This window comes from Melanostigma gelatinosum (genome assembly GCF_949748355.1).
Source record: "Melanostigma gelatinosum genome assembly, chromosome: 17".
NCBI classification, from domain to species: domain Eukaryota; kingdom Metazoa; phylum Chordata; class Actinopteri; order Perciformes; family Zoarcidae; genus Melanostigma; species Melanostigma gelatinosum.
In genome coordinates, this window is record NC_136650.1 from 15,664,273 (window position 1) to 15,685,422 (window position 21,150).

Consider the following 21,150-nt stretch of genomic DNA (forward strand, 5'->3'; position numbering starts at 1 on the left):
CATCCTCAGCATCACGCTGCTCAGCATCCCGGAAGTTCAGCATCATCTGCTCCTTCAGGAAGAGACGCATCATCGTCAGAGCTTTGTCAACAACGGGGGACAGTGGCAAAAACATCGGCCTGTCCGGCAGAAATCCCCTCTGTTTTTTGCAAGTGGAATTCATATGAAAAGGGTACTCTTTCAATTTCAAGTTAAATACACGCCTGCGATGTCCGTGTTCTCGTGTGTGTGTGTGTCAGCAAGCTAGCTGACCGACGGGGCTCACGTTCAGCTAGCTGGTGACTTGACACGACATGGCCTGTTCTCAAGCTAATGCTAGCTGCCGAGCCTCCGTAAATAAGGTTATCCTGACTAACGGAGGCAGCTGGTTTAATGTGGCATAGCTGTGCGTAAGATGATGCGTCAAAAAATGAGTGTTTTCCACTGTGGCTGTCGTGTTATTTTAACTGGTTAGCTGAATAGAGAATCTGTCATGACTTGGTCACTTTTACTTTCATTTATCTGCGTCGGGGAGTTGGGTTGAATGGAAATGTGTAGGGCAAGAGAGGTCTGTTGTGTTAGCTGTGTTATCATCCCCTGTAAACGATGAATGGATGAAGTGGTTGCATCACCTGCAAGCAGCAGCACATCCTCACCTGCTCCTCCTCGACTCGTGACCATCACTACATGCTCTGTTATTAAGTCAACTTGCTGTAATGTGAAGGTAATTAGTCACAGTGGTGGATGGTTACACTGTGGCATCCAACCTCCTTTACTACACTAGCTAGGTGTTCAACGTGGTGAAAGAGCTAACCTTCACTGTACGGGCTGATCTAATTCAGTATTGTGTTTTTGTAAAGTTGTGGGACTTGCAGAAGACAACTTAAAAGAGATATGTTGACTTTGTATTATATGTGTCAGGGTCCAAACACTCTGGACACCACATGTCCTCTATATGCCTCGTTAAAGCCAAAGACTCTGACTCACCAAGCCATCACCACCTCATCCAGAACCACAGAAGACACATTATACCACTGTTTTCATAGTAGTTCTGTCTCACTATTACGACAAAAATTGACAAGTAAAATAATCTTTCCCTCTTAATTTAAGGTACAAATACCACACGATGATAATACTCCCATCAGAGGTAAAACTGCAATGCAAACTTCAATATGTGCTCATCTGTTTTATACCCCTTTACAAGGCTCATAGGCTGTGGAATGTCCTCATGTTTACACCTAAGATAGCGCTTCTTCTCAGGCTTTGGTGTCATTTAAGGATGCTGCACCAGTTGCATGGGTGACAGCACTAAAGGCAAGTTATGAAAGTTTTCTTTGTGTCGTAAATGTCATACACGACATGAGATATTGCAACACGATTGGCTGCAGGTTTTGCTCTTTAAGACGGACACTGAGGTCCTGTGATTATTTAAAATAAAGTCGGATCAATTTCAACGCCCCAAATCACAGAGTTGCCTCAGAGGGCTTTTACAATCTGTACAGCACATGACCCCCTCAGCTTGTTTTTTAGAGAGGAATATGGTAAATACCCCGGCCCTGAATTGGTGCATGCTGTGCACATGTGCTACACCTCTGCTTGGTCTTTTCCTTAATCCATATATTGTCTGAGAATGTGTGAGAACACATGCTGGAGATCTTGCCATTGGAAGGAAGCCTGCTCTTTGACTACATTTTGACTTGATTTGTCTTTTCGTTGTGCGTGTGTTTGACTGAAAGTGTGACTTTCGCTCTGCCGTGATGCTCAGCGTCTCTGTGCTCTGCTCTTTTTGTCTTGCAGACAAATGAAGTGACCGACAGGACACAATGTCATCGTTCCAGGTGGTGGACTCGTCGCCGGGCAGCAGCGTCAGCGTGATGGAGACGTCCAACTTTGCCCACGTCATCTTCCAGAACGTGGGGAAGAGTTTCCTGCCCCAGGAGCCCCTGGAGTGTTGCTTCACCCTGACCCCATACATCACTCCCAACCCCAAAGACTGGGTGGGCATCTTCAAGGTACGACACACACACACACACACAGCTATGCTACAAAGAAGATATTTAGAGATTGGAACTATTCCCAGCCCATTACCAGAGTGTTTCTTAGATGGATTATGTGTTACGGTTTTATTAATTGGCCATAAGTTTGCAGCTGGTACACTAACACATACATCCGCCTTGACACTAATGGTTCACCTCTTCACTACATGCCTAAAACCTCACCACAAGCTTTGGTGTGGTTGTTCAGCTTGTGGAAAGAGGAAGAGTGTACATGGTGGGCTGGTTGCAGTGGGCCTCGCTGGGGGGCAAACATTTGGTGCTCTTTATCAACCACTCTGATTCTTATTAGGAACCTCTTTTTCCTCCCACTTCACTTGTTCGCCTCTGTCTTTCCATCCGTTTTTCCTTCTGCTTCCTGCTAACCGACCTCCTCCTCCGCTCTTTTATCAAGGCCATCAAATCTCACACATAATTAACAGGAAATGTGAACGAGGAAACTTAATGTCTCGTAACGTCAAAAGACAAACATTTTATTGTTGTTTAAGAACTGACTTCAAATCCACCAGCTCAATTAAAAAGGAATAAAGACGCTGTGTTTATATGGAAAAAAGAAAAAAGTCAATTTGGAAAATTTAATTGTTGTAATCCACGCGAATGAAAGCTGTTTGATGGCGCTCACAGACCACGCTTCTTTAATCCTTTTGACGTACACGTCTGTCTTTTTGTGTGTTCATAGATTCTAATTCTGGCAAAATCTGGGCCGTGTGTTTTTGTTTGTGTGTATATATACTATTCAGCTCATGAGTATTTCCTCTTTTTGTCAGTGGGACATATATCAAGACATCAGTACTTCTGTGTGCTTTTACAAATCATCCCATGTGACGACAACGGGACTGGTGCCACCAAACAACTGCTAAGAAATGTTATGTTTTGGCTTGAAGTCAGGATGTTTGGGAACTCTGTCAAAATCAACAGGTTGGATTTAAAAAAAATGATTGATTACATTTGGCTTTCCCGCTGTGTACCAACGATCAACATTGATGTGGAATTCTGTCACGTCAGTCTTTTTGCCCCCCCCCCCCACCAGAGGCAATACCTTTGTGCAGAGATGACTCAAGGAGAGAGCATTCTCTCTCTCTCTCTCTCTCACCTTTCACACCTGTAGGCGTTACCTGTTTCAGAGGGCGAGACTGAGCAATAAAGCTGACTCTCTATGAGGATGACTCAGACTGCACAGACAGCCACTGTACACATTTGAGTTGTGCACAGACACCCCCTAGTGGCAGAAGATGTCCACAGTACAATAATAAAGACCCAAGCCTGCTCCTAGAATGGAGGTGCGCTCAAACGGTACACACAGTAAACATCAACAGTGTACAGTGACGTTTTTCTTTTGTTTCCTAGCATGATGACTAATTGTGCCATACATGATACATTTAACTGATTTGTTTTCCAGTAAAAACTCTGTTAAGTTTGGGTTTTAACACATGCACACACACTTTCACAACTCTCTAAAAAGCCCTTTGGAGGTTTTCGGTTGTGGCATGTTTGTTGGGTCTGCCGGGCGAAACCCGTTGTGTGAGTGTATAATTAAAGTGTCATCGTGCTGTTCCCTTACACCTTGGCTGCGTGATTCATGGCTGCTTTGCCTGTGATTATTTTACAACATCACTCCTGTGTTGGAATGTCACCATACCTAACAAAATGTCAGTCAACTTCACTCTGCAATTAGCAAAAATGTATGTCTGTTCTGTCTGAAGCAAACACACGTGAGCACACAAGCTAACCTGGCAGGTGTCCACTGCAGCAGCCCGGCTCACCGAGATACTGCTGGATGTGGAAAGAATGTACTTGGCCCAGGATTCCACACCGACAATTACCATTTGTTTGGAATGGCATTATACTGAGTGTAATGGTTTGATAAGGCACACACTGCAATTATGTTTCATGCAACAGCATGATCTCAAGTTTGACAGATGTTTTGAGGAGCTCGGTTGATTTACTGTTGTCAGGTATTCGCCTCTTCCATATTTGTATTATCTACATATTCCCCCCCCCCCTTAGATTAATTGATTGATTGTTTATTTATTTAAGTATTTACCTGCAGAAATGTGTTTTATGTGAACATGGTTAAAAAAAATATTCAATCCCTCCCAGTGTTCCATCCTATAATTCCCAGTATATCGTCGTCAACCAACTGCCTAAACTGTAATCGTATATGATTGCTACATGGCAGCTGTCCAAAGGAGAAACTTTCTCCATTTTTTGAACATTGTTTAAAATGTCCCGAAGAGCCCCCCGGGTGGTTGAGTTCTCCACAGATGAAGTGCACGTCACAAACATGTATCCCACATGTGAGTTGGAACGAGGTGTGTGTGCTTGTGCGAAAGCGGCCCAGGGAGAGGTTTTTTTTTTTGCGTTTTTTGCGCGACAGATTTACGACGCAGGACCTGAGTTGTGACGTTCACAACTCTCTTTCATCATCTGTCACCTAACAACACATGAAATCCACAGAATTACATCTCCCTTGCCATTTTGTGTAAAAGTTTCACCTTTTCTTCGGCCCCCCCCCCCCCCCCCCCACCCCCATCTCATTTCCACGTTGGTTGTTCTCTGCCGTTTCACGAGTCTGCGCATGTGGACACGCATTCAAAGCTACGTACACCCCTGCTCTCCCACCCTATTCTCACACCTCCACTGCCCCTCTTTTTTGTGAGCCCAGGAGGAGGAGGAGGAGGAGGAGGAGGAGGAGGAGGAGGAGGAGGAGGAGGAGGAGGAGGAGGAGGAGGAGGAGGAGGAGGAGGGTTTTAAATGTTTCCATTCTTGCCTTGAACATTGTCTGTAATCACAGCTTTCTTCATTCACTGTGTTTTTTTTAAATCTAATAACAAAGAAATGGTAAGGGTAATGCGAAATATGAATATATATATATATATATATACACACACACACACACAGTCTACACTGTCCACTCTTTTGTTGTTGTGGATCAACATTTTGGTTGCTGTTTACATCCTTAGGTGGGTTGGAACACAGCCAGAGATTACTACACCTTCCTTTGGTCTCCTATGCCCGAAAACTACGAACCAGGAAGTACTGTGGACAGGACTGTGGTGTTTCAAGGTACACACACTCACACACTCTTAAGTAAGCCACTATGCAGACCTACGATATTCCGAAGCAACTCCTTTCATTTTGCGGCATGCATAAAAACCAGCACTTTTATTTAATAAGGGAACACAACCGCAAGCGGCGGCCTGGGACCTGAGCACCACTCAAACCACACACAGGTTGAGGGCCTGCAAACTGGTTTTAGTGGGCCTGGAACGGTCAGATATTACACAATGGAAATATGAGAGAGTGCCGTGGTGTGTCAGTAGTCAGTAAAACCTGTTGGCTGCCAGATGTTCTGTACTTAGCATGTCTCCGATGCACTGCAGTGAGCGCTCAGTGTAGCAAAGGGCTGCCTGAAATATAAGCACGTATAAATGATGTGTCACCTCTGGAAATATTGTGTTTTTTGTTACATTTACGTGCTGCCATGCTATCTTGTATACTACCTGATTTAAATGAATATTCAGTCCAATGAAAAACAAAAAAAGAGATCACACACCCTTTATCTCTTTGTAGGTTATTATGTTCCTAAATCTGACGGAGAGTTCTACCAGTTTTGTTATGTCACACATGTTGGTGACATCAGAGGAGCCAGTACGCCCTTCCAGTTCAGGTCAGCCACACCCACAGAGGAGCTTCTGACTGTCACCGAGGACGACAGTAACTCGGACATACTGGTCGTCACCACCAAGACCGGCCTTCTAGAGGTATGCCAGATAAAGGCCCATTTAAGTGTCATCTACCGGATCCAGAGGTTGTGTTCTGTAGCTGACTGTGGAGAGTTAATCCTCCTTTTTGCCATTAATGGATACATAGATGCACTGCACAGATATATCACACAACGCAAATTAAATTCTACATAAAACTCTGAACATTTAAGCCTCTTACAGCATTTTTCCAGTGTTTTCAAAATGACTGTAACTGTCCCAAGACGGTGGCACTAAAAGAACAAAAACGTGTGACTTCTAAAATCAGCTCTCTCTCTCTCTCTCTCTCTCTCTCTCTCTCTCTACGCTTAACTTCCCTCCTGCCTGGCAGCATGTGGAGGAGGCGCAGCAGGAGCGCAGGGAGCTGCTGAAGGCCATGCGCCTCCTTCAGGAGGAGAAACGGCAGCTGCAGGAGGAGCAGAAGCGACTGGCCAGGGAGAGGGAGCAGGAGAGGGAGACGTGCAGCTTGCTGCGGACACACAACCAGGTTAGAAAGAGTGACGGCACACAACGCACAGTAGTGTGTAGATGCAGCAGATACCGTTTGTGAACACATTGAGATGAACAACGGTGGTAGAATGTGTCTTTTACATACTTCTTACCTCACGTTTGAAACTGTCCAAATCACCAAAACAGTCGCCTTGATTTCAGATTATTTGTCTTTAATTAAATTTATTTGTCTGTAAGTGTGGACAGAGGCAGACTGTCCCTATTTGCATACGTGTGTGTGGAGCCGGTTCCTCGCCAGTGATCACAGGTCTGAAAACTTCAAAGACCCGAATTTATGAATAATCTGTGTCCATGTTTGAGAGACACACAAAGAGCGGCAGCGTGTGTGTGTGTGCGTGCGTGTGTGTGTGTGTGTGTGTGTGTGTACACGCCAATCTTTCTCTCCCTCTTTAACGACCTGACTCAGTGGGCCAGAACGGAATTGGGACGCCGTTTTCCTGGGCATCTGGCGTCAGGGACGATGCCATCGCGACCGCAGAGTGAACAAACATGACGTCAAACACACAAACACACACTCACACACTCACACACACACACACACAAGCTCCCCCCCCCCCCCCCCCTTCACTCTCACACTCACATTCAGGTTCCACACCACAGGGCCCCTCTAATGTGCAATCACACAAGAGCACGCACACACACACACACACAGTCACAAACACACTCATTATGCCACCCGCTTGCAAACCCTTTTAGTCTGTGTGTGGAATGAGAGGAGGGTCGTCCGCAAAACCGCCTGCCTGAAAAAAAAGAGCCCTGCCCAGCCTCAGGGACAAACACCACTCAGTCACGCGATTCAGTGGCCGCTGCTTTCTCACTGTCTATTTTCTGTCTCTCTGTCCGTCTGTCCCTGACTGTCTTTCTCCCAATTTTTATTTTCATTTCAGCGTTGTTTTGTTGGCATTCGAATGTTATTATAATGTATTTTGCTGAAGCAAGGTCAATAAAAACACATGTGGGAACATTGATCAGAAATCAAGGCACACACACACCTAAAACCAGTCAACTCATGGAAAGCAGAGGGGGGGGGGGGGCGGGGGGTTGGTAGAAGGAGGGAGAGGCGAAACACTGAAACTTGCCAAGAGGTTTGTGAGTTTGAATCCAGTCTCTTATCGCCCCCTAGTGCAGCGCTCCGGTCTTGGCTTCGAGTAAGAGCAGCCTGCTTTGAGTTAGTCCGCTGCTCTTTTTACGAAGGACAAAATCGCCATAAATTACTTTGTAATACACACACACACACACACACACTGTTATTACCGTGCTGCTTTTCATTCAACAGGCATGTCCATCTGTAGATGTATATACGACTTGTGTGAGGCGTCTCTTTTACATTTGCAGTAGGTGCGTTAGCTCGTGCCACGCTGATGAAAATATCCTGAGTTTAACATGGAAACATAAGTACATATTTTGTGGCTGCTAATTTTACGAGTACACTTTTTATAAGGTCTTTATGCACTGCTAAAGTGCTTCCCGAACGCCAGCCGTAAAAAGCATACAGTAATCTACGCAGAGCCATGCCCAGAGGGGGACAGGCCTGAGTATGCATTGGTGTGTGCAGGTGTGGAGTGATGGCTGTACTCTCCGCTATCCGTCTGTCTCCATATGTCCTTGAATTTGCCGCTTTGTGTTCCGTCTTTCTGTAACCGTGTGTGTGTGTGTGTGTGTGTGTGTGTGTGCGTGACATATTGAAAGGAAGGTGTGTTCAGAGGAATGTTGTTCTGTCACAACCAATATCAGCAATGGATGATTTAGCATCCTACACTGCTGATAAGCAGCAAGTTCAAACAAGGCATTTCCACACCGGGAGGACAAACCTCATAGGAATCAGTTTGAAGGAATTCACTGATACTAGACAGGTTGGTCCTGCATGCTTTCACAGGACACTACAATTGATCAATAACTTCAACCTCTGAGTGTATGTTCTGAGCCCATCAAAGGGAATTTGTAACTAGAGATTTTAGATAAGGTAAGACTGTCACAGCTGCACTAACAGGCTATAGAGGTAGGGAACAGTTCAATTGCTATTAAAAAAAAAAAAAAAAAATCAAAACAAGATTTAAAAATGAAGATATGCATTACAATACCTTTGACCATAGCCATGAATTTATGCAAATATTTAACAAATATATTTGTGCAAAAGTAATATTCCGGTTGCGGAAAATCTTCAACATTTTAAACCAAAACTAAACATTCTAACCTTCATGAGGGCAGGGTTTTTAAAGGAGTAGACTGCTTTAGTTTAATATGGGTGTACCTAATAAAGTGGCAACTGAGTGTAGCTACAAATGATAAATACTGTAAGAGCCATTTTGTTGTTTTTGTTTATGTACAACCTCCCACCACATGGGGCCGGAGTGGCGCTGTGAGTCAGGCCACAGGTAATATAATCAGGTAACAAAGGCAAGTGTTGTGATTTATTGGTTCAATGGAGAAATGCAAAACTGGAAGAGAAAGTGGTGAACTCTGATTATGTGAGGAATAAAATACCTGTATTCGAAACTTTATGGCACGCGTCAGAACAAGCATTACAGCAACCATTGTGACTTTTTTTATTGGGAAGCAACGGTCACTACAAATACAATGTGCATGAAAACAAAAATATGGAACATGCAACGTACTGTTGTGCAACATGGCCGTAGTACGTCCCATGAAATGTCACCATCTGTGATTGATCGTAAGTGTTGCACAAGTTCCTGTCTTTGTTCCGCGTTCATTCTCCTCTGCCAAGTTGCGCCTGCTGAATTAGCCGCTGCGATTGGCTGCAGCGCCTGTCACCGTGATCCACAGCTGCCTCTCTGTCCCGCAGGAGCTGCTGCGCTCGTCGCAGGGCCTGTCAGAAGAGAGGGAGGACGTGAGGCGGAGGCTGTTGGAGGCCACGGACCGGGTCCGCCAGCTGGAGGAGGACCTGCTCGGAGTCACCCAGAGAGGCCTGCAAAAGGAGACGGAGCTGGATTGGTGAGTTGGAGAATGCTAACACATGACCATCAATCATCCAAAAGTCATCTTTGAGGATGTGACTGTGTAAATAACTTTGAGGAGGAGTTCTTGCCAGCCTTCTGCTTCCTCAACATCTTCATCATTCCACTTGTCTACATTGTGTGGACAAAATAACACAAAGCACAAACCATTGCCTAAAACAATAACTTCTGCCTGACAAATTAAAATGTATTTCTCAATCCCCAATGGGAGGTCTCCATGCAAAACAGATTTGACCGACAGTCAGTGGGTTGTGGTTGATAATTTGAGGAACCTATGTACACACATAGTGGATTGGTTTGAGGATGGTAGCCGTACAAAACGTGTTATATTATTATATTATATTTCACAGCCTGCGTGACCGTCTGAAGAAAGTGACAGCAGAGCGAGACGGTCTGGAGAGCCAGCTGAAGAACGAGAAGGATGAGAGAGACCTTTACAAGGTGGGAGGAAGCTCTTCATACCTCAAAGGCTGGATAAACGAAAAGGTGCATTTTGAACGAACCGAGCCCGTTTGAGTCTTCATTCCGACCTTTGCATTTTCTTCTTTCTGTCTCTCTGTGTTGTCCCATGTGCAGGCCCACCTGCGCAGCACCGAGCTGGAGAACACTAAGCTGAGCGCGGAGCTGCAGATGCTGAAGGCGGTGGAGCTGAACCGGGAGGTGACCATCGCTCAGTTCCAGGAGGAGATGGACAGGCTCCGGCTCTGCGTTGCCCATCGGGACCGCCTGGAGAAAGAGCTGCTGGCACACAAGGCTGACAAGGTAGCAGTGGTTGTACACCCATATGTGCGTGTGTCTATGTGGTAAAATCAGCATCATCGATACACATATATGGTCCGTCTACATGTCTTTATAGGCAGATCTGGCCCGTGTGCGTGAGCAGCTGCGTCAGGCAGAGGAGCAGCTTCAGGCGTCCCGGCAGCAGGCCTCCCTGCTGGCCTCGGAGCTCCGCGACTCAGCCAGCGCCCGTGACCACACGATGACCGAGCTGTACCGCGCCCGCTTGGAAGCTGACAAGCTCCGTGCCAGTCTGGCTGATGCTCAGGCCGAGTGCCAACGCATGGAGAGCCAGCTCGACCGCATGAGGAGCACTGCACAGAAGGAAGTGGTTAGTGTTTCACTTTCCGTGCAATGTTTGGCGAGAGCTGAGGGACTTCTGAAGCAGGCCAGGGAAGATGATTTTTTTCAAAATGTCCTCCTTTCTCTCAGGGTGTTGGGACCAGTGGGCAGATGACACCCAGCATGATGGTGGTCTCAGAGGCGGAGGCGGAGCTGCAGAGAGAGGTGGAGGAGCTGAAGCTGCGTCTTCACATGGCTGCTGAGCACTACAAGGAGAAGTACCGGGAGTGTCAGCGCCTCCGAAGGCAGGTGGCCAAACTGAATACAACTGAGTCACAGGGAGTGAGTACTGTACAGTAAAGCTCATACGACAAGAAGTATTACACCCGGTTCAGCCGAAAGCTGCAGCAATTATATTTTGTTAACACGTTGTTGTTGTTGTTGTGTGCGTGTGTTTTTTGCAGGAGCCAAAGAGAAATGCATCCACTGAGACAACACAGGAGCCACTGACCCCGAGTCCAGAGTCGCCGACGGCAGGTACACACACCTTCAAGTGCAGAAGTACATATACATGCATGAAGGTATATTTTAAATATACTATGATTACATTTTTGTCAAAAACTATTCATGCAAAACAAATGAATCCAGAAACACTTGTTTAAAACGGTCTCATAGAGATGCACATTGCATGTCCATTTTATTGTTTGACGATGTGCTGTACTTCACTTATTGCCACGTATAACTGTCCAAATATACACAGGTTGACACCATGCCAACAGAATATAGAGGTTTATTTTGCTGACACAACCTTTTTCTCTCACTATGCTATTACTGTTGCTGTCTTCGCTGAGACAAACTGCAATCTAAGAACAACAAGTTGAGGCAGATTCTCGGGAAATTTTCAAAAATCTTTCTTGGAAATTTGGGAAGTAAATTAAAAGTAGACGAGTCTACGTGGCGGAGAGTGATTTCACAAAATATGTTAATTACAGTGTTTTTTGTACTTTGTACATCCATAATTATCACTTCTATTCAACTGTTAATACCCGAATCAAAGACTGTCCTGCTGGCTATGTATCATATTTGTTCTACTCCAACTTTGTGTGTTTCCACAGGAAACATAGCCGCTGCAGTCCTACAAGCAGCCGCTGAGATGACAACAACACCAGAATTTAGTAACAGGGAATACACACACACTGATGCATACATCAGCATTGAGAGGGGAGGAAGGCAGAGAGAGGAAATGCCGAAGGAGAGGGCCGAGGTGGAGGCCGAGGTCGGAGCCAACCAAGGAGAGGAAAGGGAGAAAGGAAAAGAGGAGAAGGAGAGTCTGCCAGAGGAGAGCCTGAGGATGATGAGCTGGGTAGAGGTGGAGAACGAGAGGCAGAGTGCCGACGAGAGCGGCGAGGCGGAACTGGCAGGGAAGGCCGAGGACGTGAGGGGTGCTGCGGAGCACCAGGTGCTGCCGGAGGTGGAGGGGAGGCGCATGGGGGAGGCAGAGAAGGCGCAGACGCGCTCGGTGGAGGAGGAGCTGGCGATGATGGAGGAGAAGTGGAGGCAGCAGTGTGCGATCAACGAGACGCTCAAACAACGGCTGGCCAACGAGGAGGAACGATTCAGAGTGAGACACACACACACACACTCACTCACTCACTCACTCACTCACTCGCTCACTCACTCACTCACTCACACACACACACGTACCCAATATGAAGGATCAGTACTCTCCCAATGCTCAGAGGTTGTGTACAAGCCCTTAAGTACCAACAAAGTGCACTCAACAAAACATTCCATCGGTGAATATATGTTAAAACAACAAGCATGCTCCAGTGTCGATGGGCACATAAACCTATATTCTATTCATCATATCCTCATCGCACACACAGTAGCTCTGTTTTTATTACACCAGAGGGTTTTGTAAACCTTATCCTCCCCTTTCAAAATTCAATTTGCCAGTCCATTTAGTTTTGGTATGTTTTTTTATCACTGGATATAGTTACACACACAAAGAAAATTAACTTGTGAGGTTGTGATCCAGTAATAATGGACCATCATTATAAAGTTTCATAATTTATTATTAGCTGTCTTTAAACATATTTCTAACAAAAACAACACGATGGTTATGAATACGGTGTTCTGAGAGAGAATTCCTTTTCTGCTAAATGTGTGCTTTGACTTGTGATCATTACTGATTACTGATGAACATCGTCCATACAATCTCCCAAACTAGTAATAAATGCGAGTCATAAAATGCCAGAGCCCAAGGGCACATCATAGGTAGGTTACTATGTCCATGCAACTGCAAAAAACAAAGACATTACATTTAGAATGCAGCAATTCTCACATCTGGAATGACAAAATGTCAAAATGTTTTTGCTTAATTTTGCTTGTGAAATCACTGCAACAATTATTTTCTGTTTTAATTAACAATGCAATTGTTACATCACTGTCTACATATTCCAATAAAGCCGAACAACTACGAGACAAATCTTTTTAAAGTGTCTTCCCATTGCTGACTCAAGGACGGTGCTAATCGTTGCTTGATAGCTAGTTGCCCTGGAATAGATGAACTAATGGTTGGACGGGTGTGTTACCAGTTAGAGCTTGTAAGTAGCAACAATTACACTTTGTCACAGAGGAGCAAATGTTCACAACAGTTTACATGAGCAGGCATCAACCAGAGCGACCGGGTTATTCCATGCCACACATGAGCCAATGTGTGCGGTATGTGTGCGTGCCGAAGTGCCTACTGGCATTTAATCTCCTTGAGTGAGTGTGTGTTTATCGGCGCTGTAAATAAGGCTCTCCCCTGTCTTTGATAGAGTCTCCTGTCTGAGGCGAGTGCCCCGGGCCTCAAGCCGCTCTTAATGGCCCCGGAGACTGACGAGAGAGGCAGCCGCAGAGCGCCATGCTTTACGGCTGTTTACATCAGCCACCCAGAGGATGGACCGTGGGGGAGGAAGAGACGGGGAGGGGAGGGGGGGGGAGGGCGCAGGAATACGCGGCTGCAGAATCCCTTCACCTGAACTTAACCCTCTAATGCTGCGCAGTAAATTCAAGAAAGAGGGGGAGACAGGCGAGAGAGGACAAAGGGAGATGAAAGAGAATGACGGGAGGGGGGGGGGGGGGGGGGGGCGATGAAGCAAATGGAATTTAGGAGTGAAAGAAGTAGGACAGACGGACACGGAGCAGAAAGAGAAACCGCGGGAGAGGAGGGGATTTGGAAAATTTGTGATGAGACGAGCATGTAAACTATCCCACAGGGTCAGTGCTGTTAGAAAGTTCGAGATTTACTGCGATCCTCTGGTCTGCTGCAGACTGCCCTGGACACAGGCCGTGTTTCTGTGGCTTTCACTGTGTTTTACAGTAGACGCCGCTCCAGGTTAAATAAAAGTCAACCGACCAAAATATTTTTGTTCACTCGCTTGCCTGTGTGTATGCCTGCTGATGTTCCTCTCCGTCAGTTAACGCAAATGGAGTGGAAATAGAAGGGATCGTATCAGGTCCGTTAAAGTCCACATGTTTCCTTTTCCATCAACTGTCACCGTTGCTGCTGGATCGTTGTTTTTGGAGCTGTACCAATCAGTCAATGTGAAGGTGATTAATTCACAACCATTCGGATATTCGATTCATCATGTTTAAGTATTCTTCAAGCCTAAATGCCAAAACGTTCTCTAGGTCCAGCTGTTCAGTTGTAAACATATGCAGCACGTCGGTGCCTTTGTGTGATATTAAATTTAATATCTTTGGGTTTTGAACTATTGGACAGAAAGGCATTTGAAGGTTCTGCCGGAGGCTCCATTAATTGATTCTATAAAATAATCGTGAGATTAATAAATTATGAATTGAATTGTTCGTTGCAGCTTTAGTGATGTCATTATTCAAACTATTCCTTACCCGTCTACTAGGTGAAGCAGTACGGAGACACAATGATTGAGCTGATGTCCTCTCATGTCACGATTTTATTTTTATTTTCACGAATCGGACGTTTTTTATGATTGTGTTTTGGGGACATTTCATGCTTTTCATTATAGTTGACAGGGAAGAAAGATGGGGAATGACGCAACAAAGGTCACGGGCAAATGGTTGGCGCCTTAAAGATGCAGTGAAATGAACCATAGCCGTACTACGCTTTGTTTCCCTGTGTGTGTGTGTGTGTGTGTGTGTGTCCCGTCTGTAGGTGCACATGGCAGAGCGAGCCAGCGAGGTGACAGAGCTGAAGCGAAACCTCGCCCAGGCCCTCAGAGACAAGGAGCAACTACAAGAGGTACGGGCTTTTAAAGGAGTCAGTGCCGCTCTCATCCATATGTGTGGGTGCTCACCGCACTTGGTTTTTAACGGCGTTAATGTGCCGAGAGAGCTGAATCGCAGCTGTAAGTCGATTCAAACATGGACACGGTGTGCAGCGCTACTTTGATGAGATCAGGTGAGTCTCGGACACGGTCTGCAGACAGGAAGTGGCAGGCTCAGTTGCTTCACGCTGTCATCCCTGTCTATGTTCATCTCTACGAACAGATATCAGCTCATGAATGCAGGTAATACAAATACAGATTCTGCGTTCATATGCACATATCTGTTTATCGAGATTATAGCCGTATTAACTGGCTGGCAGTGTCTGAACTCCTTCCTGTAGCTTTTCTTCTCCTTCTCCATTCTCCCCACTAATTAATACATCTATACTTGCTTCCTCGCCCGTTGGTACAGTGCCATTAGACAGTGCAAATGCCACGCGACGTGTCTGTTTCACCTTTCCCAACCCTGGTTTAAATGTTAAACCTGATAGCTGCGCACTAATGAAGTCATCTAGAGAGGAGGTCAAGGGGGGGGGGGGGGGGGGGGGACTAGCGAGAGGAAGGAGGGAAGTAAAAGCGGGAGAGGGCGAGAGCCTCCATCAGCAGAGCCAGAGCAGAGGGAGCCAGAGTCTGACACCCATTACAGTAATGAGTAGGGTACTAATGCTCTTGCTTCATATATAATCACAAAGGGCAGAAACAATGTAGAAGGAAACTTAAGTCTGAGCTGAAAATCCGAGGAATCTGATTGAATCCTCGTGTGGTTCCAACAGTGGAAATGTGCTCTCACTGAATTTCTTTCTCTGCAGCTATTCTCAGCAGTCCCTCTTCTCTTCGAAACAGATAGTTTCACACATTCAGCAACATCAGTCATCTGAAAGAGGATTTAATGTGAAAGGAAAACACAAAATATATAGATAGACATCATACAGGTGTAGATAAAATCATAAAAAACATATCTACAGTATGAAAATGTAAAGGTGAAATATATCATTTGTACAAACTTAAAGGAAAGCTTGTGAGCAAGCTGTTCAGTGTGACCTATTTGTGCTTTGGTATCTTTTGTAGTTTGGCTTCCTATTTGTATGTTTCCAAACTGGACAGCATAGACGACTGAGTAACATGAACTATTATTAAAAGGCATGCTGACAATATGTCGTTTATGCCCGAGAGATGCTGTGACGCTGGATTTTGTCTCCGTCTCCCGCTCAGGAGCTGCAGCGCTTCGTGTCCAGGCAGCAGGAAGCCGGTGGTCAGGGTGCTGAGGTCAGGCAGCCGATGGTGCTGCGCTACCCGCTGCCATACCCTCAGGACCCCTCTCCTCCACCACTGGTCCCACACAGGCCTGCTGAGTTGCAGTACGGCAACCCCTACTCCACTGACAGCACACGAGGTGGGAGGAAGTCAGACTTTGACCGACCTTTCACGTCGACTCTCCATCCCTTCACTTTCATTTTCCGTGTGTCACTGTTTTTCTAGACCGGGTGGACGTCGCGCTTTCTCCCGAGGACATGTCCCGTCCTCCCCCTGAGGCCCCGCCCTGCGCCCTTCCCTGTGCACCTCCAATCACACCCCCGAGTCCGGGGTCCGGGGCACCGGGCTGGGACCGGGAGGTGGTCTGCAGCCAGCCCTGCCGCAGCACGAGCCCCCCCGAGAGTCTGGAGCATCCGCCGGAGGAGCCACGCAACGTAAGGGCACACAAACACAAATACAGGATGGAAACTCGCTCACAAAAAAACCCAGGCGCCTATTAACGAGCCAATTCATTTAGAATTTATCTTTTACCGGTTGAAGTTTTACATGCATCAGATTATGCAAACGTGATTGTTTTCTGCCTGCTCTCCTCTCGGATATTATATCGTATATCTACTTAGTTTGTAATTTATAGTACCGCAATTGATCACAGCATCAGTTTGATCTCAATACAGCGGTATGTTCGATTTTCTTTTATAGTACCTCCTCCAAATGTTAAAGCAACTTAAATGCATGACAAACTAAGCCCCAGGCTCCGGCTTCTTACCCTCCCGTCGTGTTTTAGCATCCACAGAACTGCTGTCACGGTAATCCCTCTCTCTCCCCCCGTCTCTGGAGTCCTCCCCCTCAGTGAATGAAGGGAATAGGAGCTTGCCCTTAAAAGATGAAGCCATGAACTAATTTGCATAGAGCTCTAATTAACGTCACTCCCTCAGAGCTCAAGAGGGACGAAGATAACAAGGGCTCGGAGAATAATTAGGGGAGGCTTCGCAGAGGGACAGACCGAAGATCACTTTGTGTCCGTCAGATTGTGTTGTCTTGTTGTTTTGGGAGCAAACTGACTCGAGGCAAGCGAGGAAGGTTTCCTGTGGGTTGCCGTTACAACAGAAACATTACAGCACACATGTATATGCATACAGCTCGAGGAGCGAATAGAGGGCCATTGCTTTCCATCCTTTTGTGTGCGTTTGTGTTTCATAGGCTGCTGATGGGGCTCAGCCGTCCTGTGATCATCAGTCCGGTAGACGTAGAGAAGCCAGGGGCAGCTTCTGCTTTGACTCCAGGTAGTGTGCCTACCCACACACATAAAACTACTTCAGAGTAAATGAACACAGATGTGATTAACACAGATAGCAAAGAGCGTGCAGGGAAGGATTTCTTTTTTCCAGAGGGAGTGTGCCGGTGTTGAGCCAAACGAGGCTAATGTTTAAAAAAATAAATAAAAAGGGATTTAAATCCCTCGCTGTTTGTCCAGACCCACAGAGTGGCTGACTTCATGGAGTAAAGAGTCATGTATGTATTCACTTGAGAAAAAAAAAAAGAATTGCCCTGTTTTAACAACATTATTATCTCAATAATTCCCCGTAAGAGCTTGTTTTCATGGAAGCGAACATGTTCCGCCTGTGTAGTTTAATATAAGCTCAGAGAAAACCTGTGACTGGCTTTGAGTGCGACTGAGGCGCATTTGCCCGATTGTCTCTCGAGTCACCACGTAGCCAGCCCGAATGCATCTCAGATGCCTCATCGTGTAAACATGAAGCATGTGATGTCTGTCCAACTGATCCTGCAGAAACACCACAATGTGTACCCTGAGGGTGGATCCTATCAAAATACATTCACTCGTTCATTTTCTTTTCAAACGTTATTGTCGTATTTGTCCGTTAGGTATGAACTAAAACCCACAAGTGTGTGTGTGTGTGTGTGTGTGGGTGTGTGTGTGTGTGAGAGAGACAAACAAGATATTATGAAACGGCAAAGACGTTCTGCATTGACAGTCAAACAAATGTAACAAACTAAATAGTTTGAACAACAATTGCAACAGAGGAAGGGGAAATAAACACAAAACCTATTTATACATAAGTACGCACATATATATCTGCACGCATGTATAATATGCAGTACATATACAACATGTAATCTAGCTCGCTGGTTCAAAAGTGAACCTTCGGAGTGAGAGCTGAAACTATCATTGTAGAATTTCTTATTTAAGGATGTTTTAAGAAGTCGTCGTTGCATTTGAACTGAACGGAATAACATAGTGTACACTTATAGGATCCGAACCAAACCGACAACATCTCACCAGCTCTCCCCCGCCCTCTCCTTCTCTCTCTCTCTCTCTCTCCAGTAGTGTTCACAAGCGCTGCCCGCTCTGCGAGGTGATCTTCCCCCCCCACTTCGAGCAGCGCAGCTTCGAGCAGCACGTGGAAAGCCACTGGAAGGTCTGCCCCGTGTGCTCCGAGCAGTTCCCCCTCAACTGTCAGCAGCAGCTCTTCGAGAGGCACGTCCTCACGCACTTTGACGGCCACGTGCTCAACTTCGAGCAGATTGAATGAAGTTGCGCGACGGGCCGAAACCCCGAATTCTGACTCATCGTGTGGGTAAATGTGTGTCGTCAGCTATTAGTTCATTTTCATTGGGTCAAGGTGTCTTGTTAATATACAATCATTAGCAGTTTTTTTGCAATCTTTAACAAAGGTTAGAAAGAATGTAGTCCAGGAAGCTCCACCAAGGTTTAAGGTATAAAGTAGGGTAGCTTTCACCTGAATACACCGTGGGTAAAGGGATCATTAACACTCGCGAAAAGTGCCACGGTCCTTTTACTTTTGTCTCTTTTCTATGCTCGTCTTTCTGCTTCAAAGGGGACTAAAGCGCCATTGGTAGTGCATGCATTCATTATGTGTTCAAAACTACAAACGTTACAGCTGTTCAGGCTGACAGAGTGAATTGTAGCTGGAGCTTGAAGCAGAAAGCATTTTCGTATGTCGATGGTTCTTTGTCATATCATTTACAATGAGTAAGCTTCTCGTGTGATAAAGCGGCCGAGACGTCTTCATCTTTTAATTGTCCACATGCAGAAGAGATAAGAAAATGTATTTTTTTTTTGTTTTATTTAAGTGTAAATGCAGAGTGAGATCTGAATATGTGATGTCATCGGAGTGTGTCTGGTGGGAAAACCTTTTTGTTTTGTTGACTTGAATGGGAAGTGATCTTTGATTTCTCCCAAAACTACAGTACGTGTAAGACGTCAGATGGTTTAAACAGGAACAGCACTACGTTTTCATGTATCTGCACGAAATAAGGCTTTATTCTGAATGTACTGTACATATGAAAATAAGTATAAGTTGTGGAGAGACCTGTGAATTACTGTCGTGACTCTGCCTCCCCTCATTGTTCTTTATTTCAGCGGAGATACTGTCGCAAAACGGACCGCAGGACAGCAAGTTACAGACACTTCTGTTGTGTAATTCCACGTTTTAACATTACAACTGTGAAGAAAAACATCCGTTGCTTTGTGTGCAGGTCCAAATCAGGAGTGAGTGTCATTTATGTGTGTCTCCACATCACCGCTTGTCTATTTACAAAGTGACCCCCTGACAGTGTTGTATTCAGGCTTTAAAAATGGCACATGCCCAGTAACCACGAGGCAAACGTGTGCGTACGCCATGTGTCCGCTCCCTTTTTCACGTGAGAATGTCAGGACGGTGGTTTAAGTGTGTACTGCAAAGATCTTTATGAATAAAGTAAGCTTGTCTTAATGCATTTAACTGAAACGTCGTCTTCTATTTGGGTTGAAAGGGGGAAGAAATCACCATCGGTCCGCGCTCCAGAGTTTTACACTTATTTTATTTATTTTTTTCAGTCATTTCCTGTTTACATTCATGCAGCTTCTTTTATATAGAAAGACAGTTTGACATCATTTACAAGTCACTCTGCTCAGAACCTGTTGTCCCCCCCCATACAAAAAGGAAACATCGGTCTCCACGTTACATATGAAAATATAATTTAAAAGCACTTGACAACAGACACGTTACAATACATTCACTGTACACAGTACATTGAAACCCCTCTCCCTCGCCTCCTGCACACATCCTCCGCTCCTCCTCCTCCTCGCCCATATGTGTAATACTGCAATTGGACCCTGTGTGAAGCTGAAACTATTGCCATGGTGACTGGTGTCCGTGAAGCGGGGATGGTTTTTACGAGTGTTTGACAGAGACTCACAGTCTCCGTCTCTGAGACTCTTCCCCTACGCTGAGAGGCAGGAATGAAGCTTTTCTAATCGCACGCGAACCATTACTGCCAGGGTCGTGAGCCCACGGACGCACTTTGAAACTGATACCAAGAGTTTGGGAGATCTTGGTTCACTTATTGGTGCTTCAGAATAGACATGGATGTCTTTCAGGCACACACACACACACACACACACACACGTGCTTATTGTTAGGTAGCACACTAGTTAAAGGCATTGTTAAGTACAGTACAGAATGTTAAAAAGAAATTAGAGTGAAATAATTAGCTTATTCAACCCCCTAAATAAATAAGAGTGGAAAATGAAGTATCAAAAGGTGTATGAAAATAGGTCTGGAGGACAGGAGGGTATGTGCATGTCAGAGGTCACTTCAAAAGAACAAAAGCTCGATCTTTGAGCATTCTGCAGATTTTAAAACTTTGTGCACGATGTGGGAAACGATGTTATGAAACGATGTGCGCTGGCACGCGGCGGCTGCACTGCAACGCTCTTGTTTTTTTTCTCATGAGGCAATGAACGATGAATTCCCAGTCAAGGGGCAACAAGTTGGCTAACCGCTACACAACATAACGCGACACTGCTAGCTAGCCATCCTGCTCCACAGGAGTCCAACCAGCGGCATGGCGCACACACACACACACACACACACACACACAGAAACACACAGAATACAGGAACACTCTACAGGCTGATGACTTGGATACTGCTGGAAAAACACACGCATGGCACACACACACACACGAACTGGAATGCTCTCGTCTACAACAAACACACACAGAATGACGGGTTGTAGGTGATAATCTCTTCCAAACACAAATCTTTCACACTTTATGACACAGAAAGCATGCACGAGAACATTCTGTTGATGTACTCATGCGCACATTGTGGAGGCGCAATGAAGAAGAAAATCATTGCCACGCGTTTGCCGACCTCCAGGGTGAAACCATTTTAACTCCCACCCTCTACCCACCCACTGAAACCTCCCTCCCTCCCCCCCCCCCCCCCCATCAGGCA

General features: G+C 45.7%; 1 protein-coding gene across 5 annotated transcripts; it reads left to right on the forward strand.

Moving 5' to 3' along the window:
* Positions 1-47: 47 nt before the first annotated feature.
* Positions 48-19,638, forward strand: tax1bp1a (Tax1 (human T-cell leukemia virus type I) binding protein 1a). Of its 5 annotated transcripts, none has more exons than XM_079287585.1 (17): positions 48-172; positions 1,777-1,991; positions 4,997-5,099; positions 5,607-5,797; positions 6,129-6,284; positions 9,111-9,259; positions 9,633-9,768; positions 9,859-10,044; positions 10,139-10,390; positions 10,492-10,683; positions 10,806-10,878; positions 11,457-11,962; positions 14,522-14,608; positions 15,846-16,026; positions 16,113-16,321; positions 17,088-17,170; positions 18,232-19,638. In XM_079287585.1, the coding sequence occupies exons 2-17, from the start codon at positions 1,803-1,805 to the stop codon at positions 18,437-18,439; spliced, it is 2,901 nt and encodes a 966-aa protein (XP_079143711.1). In that variant the 5' UTR covers positions 48-172; positions 1,777-1,802; the 3' UTR covers positions 18,440-19,638. The 5 variants fall into 5 exon arrangements, with proteins under 5 accessions (XP_079143711.1, XP_079143712.1, XP_079143713.1 ...); XM_079287586.1 differs by having other exon boundaries at positions 18,235-19,638; XM_079287587.1 differs by having other exon boundaries at positions 9,633-9,723.
* The last annotated feature ends 1,512 nt before the right edge of the window (positions 19,639-21,150 follow it).